The following is a 7,021-nucleotide window of genomic DNA, read 5'->3' as shown; positions in this document are numbered from 1 at the left end:
GCTCAACAATTTCTATGGCACTGTTTTTGTTCATTCTCCTTTAGATCTGCTATGGTACCTTTTTCCTAGAGTATTCTTTGCTAACATGGAAAGTTAACAGTGAACAGATAAGCAAAAATCAATAGAGAAAAAATGTTCTGTACATCTCCACTAGGAAATCCCAGTGGATTAAGGCAGTCAAATCATGGGGTTCAGGTGTGTGTGTGGGATGGGGGGGCGAGATTGGAGTTAAGGAGGCCGAAGTGTTGCGTATTGAGAAAACACCAGGATAGTAAGGTTCAGAGATGAAGAGGCCATCCTGGCAGCTCAACATCTGTTAGTACCCTAACTGCTTTAGACCCAATTCCTCTACATAATGGCCTAAAGAAAGCTGGTGTTGCCCAAAGGGAACTGCTCTTCTCCACGCACAGCCACCCTCCATAGGGCAGTGCAGGTATGTATCCCAGCTCCTCATCTTACCTCCAGCAGTTCTCCATTCATGGGCCCCCAACAGGACTTGCTAAGTTATGCCAGTGTTTTAACTTGGTGAGGATTAAACCATTAGACTTCAAGAACAGTAGTACTGTGTACAGACACATATTAGTCACACAACACCACTCAAGTTCTCCCACAACTCGGTCTGAACGCAGACTGGGCTCCTTAGTCCACTGAACCAGACTCAAGGAGTAAAGTGGCAGGTACCCTCTCCACCTGCCAAGGACAGGTTTATTCTCAGACAACTGCTAGATGGCACCCACAGCTTTCAAACTGAAACCAGCTGAGTTGTTTGTAAGTGCTTATGCACTTTAGGGAGAAGGTACATCCAGAAAGAGAACCTACAAAGACTACCCCAAAGAGTGAAGGCCCCCTGGGGTGCTCAGAACAGGTCACTCTTCAGAGCCCAGCCAACTCAACACAGACCTTTTAGGCTGGGGACCTGAGAGTCAGGTGCCACTCAACACCAACCTTCCCAAGAGAGGTAATGCACTGGGTAATGCATCTCACCCATAAACCCACAGTATGGTTGCTAAAGGAAGGATGCTACACAGCCATGTAGGGAAAGAGAATCCACTTCTTTTTAGAGTAAGCAGCAGTCCAGAAATGACTAGGTATCAAGGCCTTGCTCAGCTAGAAAGAGAAGTAAAAAAAATCTAAGGAGTGGAGCTTCCTCTCTGTGAGGGGAGGGAGAACAACCTCTATTTGAGCACATAATCCAGTCATATTCAATTGTTTCTGCCTCCCAAATTCCCTCTGCCCACTTGTATTATCTCATCCAAGTAAGACTGGCCAAAACGTCTTCTAACGGCCCTCCCCACAAAGCCTCCTCCCTGCTCCCCACTGCATGTGGGCTCTAATAGTCCCTGGGTGGGTAGCACTGGCTGCCCTGAAATCAGAGCAGCAGCAGCAAAAAAAAAAAAAAAAAAAAAAAAAAAAAGAGGGGAGGGAGCCCAGAGGTCAGAGGTAGTTTTAATTACTACTGATGTACAATTCTTCCGATGCAGAAGAGCAGTCGATCATTCAATTGCCCGATGGTGTTGCCCTTTTCTAGCCTGGGAGATCTTAGGGGCAAAATCATTAAGGAAGTGTTTTTCAGTGCTTGGGCATCATGGTGAAGCTCCTTGTCAAGGTCTAGAGTTGAAAAGAAACCTGTCATTTTCCTTTGCCAAAGGTCAGTTTCCCATCAGCACCAAGAGACCAAGGGACCAAGAGGGAATAAACCACAGGGCAAAGAGTTAGAACGTGTTATAGCAAATGCCACCATGTGAAACACTCAACTTTATTCACTTTATTTATATATTTAACAATTCTAAAGTATTTACTTCTTGCTTTGACAAAAAATGAAAAATATAGGAGCACTGACTGACTCCTCTTTAGGAGAAAAGGGTTATATGTACAGCTACGGAGAGTTATGGTTCCTCCTTTACATACAAAGAAAAATATTAAAAAAGTGCTTCATTGATCAAAAAAGGGCTAAGAGCTGCAAGCATTATTCACACTGTACATCAGACCAAGAAACCCGTATCATAACCTCTTGGCACCTGTCACTAAGAACTGCACACTCTTCAATTACACTTACTTCTCCCTGTCTTCACCATCAGAGCACGTGGAGTGTGGAGAAGAACTACACCCTGTCTCTCTAAACTCAGACTCTGGGCTTTGCCTGGACTGACAGTGCCAGGAAAGGTTTTTGGGCCACGTGTAACCACATTCAGGCACACGTTGGAGCCACTTCCTAAGACACAGTTTGTCCTTGGCCAGCAACCTGCTTCCAAAGGGAAAGGGGACTACAGGGCAGGGCTGGGACTTAAGCATTCCCTAACCTCACCTTCCCTCCTTACACAATATGCCCTGTCACCAGTTAGCAGCTTTCAGCAAAACCAAGCATGGCCCTTCCCCAAGAGGGAGGGCAGGCACAAAACATGGATGCCAACATCACAAAGCACAAACCTAAATTCCTCTCTGTCCTTCCCCACACCCACCTCTACCACAAATATTCTTGATTTAAGGCTCTTTTTGGACCACATCAAAGCTCACTGAGGAAAGGTACCCCGAATCTCTTCCAGGTGATGTCACATCTCTAAGGAACACTGAGGAATCACCAAGTGGCCTTTCAGCTAGACATGTGCTGGCCGGCAGCTAGACATGTGCCCACTCAGGCAGCCAGGGGCAGGGCAAGGGGACTGCTGGGCCCCTCCTGTTGCTCCAAGAAAGGAAGGAGGAGGAAGGTTGATTGTGTGGGGACCTTTGTAACTCTAAAGGCTGATTCTACCCCTTAAGGGGAAGATCCATGATTTGTTTGGTTTGGGAATGGGGAATTTTTGGAACCCTGAGTCTGGATTTCCCTGTCCTGGCTGAGGAAGAAAGATTGTTTGGGGAACCATGCCCTGGAAGGGGCTCCAAGGTGTACCTGGGTTCAGGCAGGCCTTGGCCATAGAAGCAGGACACTACACTCTGGCCAGTCTGTACTCTTACTCCTGAGGAAGCACTACCTGGCCAGCCCAGGAGGCAGCCCCCTGAAAATGGAGGGAGCCCTAGATAATTTGGGTCAAGTTAAAAATCCCATGGGGAACAACATGCTGACCACCCAATCCCTAGTCCCTCTTACCTTCCCCCAAAATGAGGCCTGAGGGTTCCATTTGCTGTGTTCCCCTCCCTCCAAATATCAATCTCATTTTCTGTTTATCAAGGTGTGATGGCCCAGCCCCTCTCAGGAGGGGGAAGGCACCTGGGGAAGTTCTCCTGGGAAAGATGCTTCCAGTTTCCCTGGCAACAAACGTTTCCCAACCAATTTTGCTGTGGTGGTGGTATGAGGAATGATCACAAATGTTAGTGCTAGCTTTCTTTCATGCTTACTGTCTCAGGCCTCCACTCCTGGCTCTCACCAGCCTCCTCTCACCAGGAAGCACCAAGCCATCTCCCAGCATGCCTGAGAGTAAGCAGCTTGACAGTTACAGGGGACTTGGCAACCTCTGGTCTTCCATTTAAAAAAACAAACAAAAAAAAATTAAGACAACCAGGGAACTTTCTCCTTTTTGAAGGCAGAGGGAGGATGGAAAAGGGAAGGGGGAAGGAAAGAAAAAAATCCATCTACAATCCAGTGGTACATCCCAATTTCTGTCACTCTGTACAGGTGGTTCCATGCCCCCATTCCAAAGTACACGGGCCTCTAGGTCTGCTCAGGCTTGTGTGACCCTGTCAGAGGGACAGCAGCTTGGCCTCTGCCCACCCCAGGTCACTGAGCTTCAGTTTGAAGTGGCAGCAATGGGTTTATCCAGTTCAAGGTCAATGCTGGAGCTTGTGGGATGTAGACTGCTATAGCAAGACTTGCACACTCGACTGGGTTCAAAGAGTTGCTGACTAGGAACCGGGACCTTCTGGTTACAGCAACTGGAGCAGAATACGTTCCCACAGTTCCTTGAGATAAGAAGAGACAAAACAATGTTAGCTTCCATTAGCAGGTATGCAGTGAAGAAACCAACTTCAGAGGATAGAATTTTGTCTGTGTAATTTTTAGGATGTACTGGAGACACCTTTCAGATCAAACACTTTCATTTCTCTAGCCCAAGAAAAAAACAGGCAGGAATGACATCCCTACCTAGTAGAATCACATGCCATTTTCACTTTAGGGTCAAGGACACTTGGCTGTCTTACCACAATGGCTCAAGGTTATCAGGTGTACAGGAAGATGCTGCCTGACGGACCTCTGTGAGAACAAATGGTTCTAGGGCAGAAGCAACTACGAGCTTAATGGAAGCAACTACGAGCTTAATGGGGAAGTCCTGACCCAGGAACTTACCCAGTGGCACACCTACCTGGGCAGTGGCCTCAGTGTAGCTTGTGATCACTGAGAGATCACAGTCAAATGGAGCTGCCTTTGGGCCCTCAGAGGAGAGAAACAAGCATCCAGTCCAGCTAGGAATGGGGAACCTTATCCAAGGGCCACTACCCAAGAGGCCAGTAGGCAACAAATTACAGGGCAGACTGCTGCCATTTAGGATGGCTCTGTAGGCAGCATGCAAAGCCAGGAGTCAAGCAGCCCAGAATGCATGCTCAGAAAGTAAAAGAGGAGTGGTGTAAAGACAAGAGCACAGATGAGCACACGTGCACACACAAACCCTTATTAGACAGCTATCAGTCAGTATGGCTCACTGCCCTGCCCCATGCATCTCCAGGAAAACTCAGAGATCTGCCAGGGGGCCTGACTATACACAGGTCCAAGGTCTCCACCCTCCTCCACTCAAAGCCCAGCTCTGATGCATCTGTGTGGTCCAGGTCCTCACATCCAGATAAATGCCCATCATAACTAACAGGAAAGAGAACTGACAGAGGATGAGTTTCTGCCTACCTTACAACTCTACTTTAGTTGGGCTTTAAAGTACAAACCAATCACAATGAGCCCAGCACAGCAAACTCTAAGGGTCCTGATACGGCCCACCAATGACTAAGGGAAAGCAGCTCAAGGGAAAGCCTCCTTCTCAGTCAGCATCTCTTTCTACCTTTTCAATACAACCCCTCAGTATGCAAACCTATTATTGGATTAAGAGTCATTCAGGCACAGGAGAGAGTATCAAAGGCTACTTGGGGACAAAAGAACATTACAGAAAGAAAAGGTGAGCCACAGGGCCACAGGAGGATAGAAAACTAAAATGAACACATGAAATTTCACCTTACAGAATGTGGTAAATGCTTCATGACTCTCTTGTTTCTAAAACGCATGAGTCACTGAGAACCTATGGTTACACAGGGATTGTCTGAATGCCTACACCTTTTTAAAAAAATATACCTGCTGGAGCTCAGCACAGTAGCCTGACATGAATTTGATCAATTAAGCTTCTCTATCTGACTTCTTTCAGGACTCTGAAAGACCCAAGTGGAGTCTTTCCTTAAAGTCTTCCATGCTAAAACAATTCTTTGTGAAGATCATCTGTTCAGTTCTGTCTCTTTAAAAACAAAGCAAAAACACTGATACTGCTGTCTGACTTGGAAGTTACAGCATCATTTCAATGAATGATTGACCCCAAAGAAATAGTTCTGAAAACCCAACTGGTTCCCCCATAAGATCGGCCCCTGCAGAAGCACTGTTTCTTGTCAAAAATGACATGGCCCAGCTGACCTGTATGGTCAGGAGGGGAGTCCATGGCTGCAGTTGGACTCACCCTCAATGGTCTCCACCGTCAGCTGCTGAGGACCCCACCCACAAAGCCAACCTGCCTGCCTTTGCTTCCCAGCCCCAGGCTTCACCCCATTGAGTGCAGAAAGGGGAGATGACAGCATTAGTGTGGAGAAGTTATTGTAGATGTGCAGACATCACAGACAGTTTGTTGCAAATGCTCACCACGTTTGATCAACACGGTCAGTGTCCCTGCAAGGAGGGGAGAAAGAGCTCAGAGGAGAAGCCAACCAAAGATATTTGGGCTTGGGGTGCAAGGTGGGGAGATACATGGTCCTAGAAGCATCATTAACAGATAAAGACACTGTTCCACTTTCAATCCAGGTTCACTTGTGTGGTGAGCAATGGTACGATTCTGATAAACATCCTATCCCAAGACACTGAACATCTCCAGTCACTACCCCAATGGGATCAAAGCATCCCTAGTAATTCAGTACCCCAACCAAAGGAGAAAATAAGTTGGGAGCCATATGGACTGAAGATCATCCTCGGCTGTCTCTACTACTCCCATCAGCTACAGCTGCTCATCAGTGGCACAGGGGACAAGAAGTTCAGGGATAAGGAGCAGGGAAGAAGTAGGAAAAATGAAGTTCTCTGCCCACAGCCAGAAAACTACTTTTGCTCATGGAAGCAATGTTGACTTTTACGATGGGAGTAATAATGGGTTTAGGTGGTAGCTGCCACCCCACCAATCTGGGAAACAAACAAGGCTATCACTTGAACATTTCAAAATTTAAATAGTGATCACTCTTAACTGGAAGAAAGATATCAAATGTAGTTCTTAAGCACCAAATTCAGAGGTACAGAAGAAGAGACACCAGAGTCTGACCAGACAGCACACTGCTGGCCAGATACCTGTCACTCTCCATTTTGCAGGCTCTGTGGGCCAAAGCTTAGCTTCCACACCCAGCCCACACCACCACAACCCCCAATGGCACCTGCAGTGGTGCTTCCTGCTGGCGAGCCAGAAGGCACTGTCACACGCATAGCAGTGAGCGGCCAGGTGATCAGGGAGCCAACGGGTCATCTGCAAAATAGATGAGGCCAGGTTAGTGTGACAGGATGGGCCAGGCAGCTGGAGCCAACAGAGCCATGCTGGGGGCAGCAAGAGTCACAAGGACCACACTGGCTCTGGAAGCACCAGCCCAGCAGGTCTGATGCCAACAGTACAAGAAAGGCGTCCAAATCGTTTCCCTAGAGGGCACTCCAATCTCCCGAGATAAAAGTGGCAGCAGCACCCTAGGTTGCTGTGAGGGCCAGTAAAGGGTCCACCTCAAAGTTAGAGGGCCAATATGCTGAGTCTCCCTGGCTCAGAAATGATGGGCCTCATGTGGGTTCACAGGAGCTGAGATGTCAGAAGCTTAGGACTAA

At 47.6% G+C, this 7,021-nt stretch overlaps 1 protein-coding gene across 13 annotated transcripts in view; it reads right to left on the bottom strand.

Moving 5' to 3' along the window:
• Nucleotides 1-1,742: 1,742 nt before the first annotated feature.
• Mtmr3 (myotubularin related protein 3) overlaps nucleotides 1,743-7,021 on the bottom strand; it is a 122,282-nt gene continuing 117,003 nt past the window's right edge. For 8 of the 13 annotated variants that reach the window (XM_047560377.1, XM_047560368.1, XM_047560367.1 and 5 more), the window contains 3 exons: nucleotides 6,589-6,677; nucleotides 5,816-5,842; nucleotides 1,743-3,894 (listed from right to left, as the gene is read on the bottom strand). In XM_047560377.1, the coding sequence (XP_047416333.1) occupies nucleotides 3,723-3,894; nucleotides 5,816-5,842; nucleotides 6,589-6,677 (288 nt within the window). In that variant the 3' untranslated portion in view covers nucleotides 1,743-3,722. The remainder of the gene's footprint in view (nucleotides 3,895-5,815; nucleotides 5,843-6,588; nucleotides 6,678-7,021) is intronic. The other 5 variants (XM_047560370.1, XM_047560374.1, XM_047560376.1 and 2 more) reach the window with 1 other exon arrangement.

Source organism: Sciurus carolinensis, chromosome 8, assembly GCF_902686445.1.
Source record: "Sciurus carolinensis chromosome 8, mSciCar1.2, whole genome shotgun sequence".
Lineage (NCBI taxonomy): Eukaryota > Metazoa > Chordata > Mammalia > Rodentia > Sciuridae > Sciurus > Sciurus carolinensis.
Note: the sequence above shows the minus strand (reverse complement) of the source record. Positions and strands in the feature narration are given on the sequence as shown.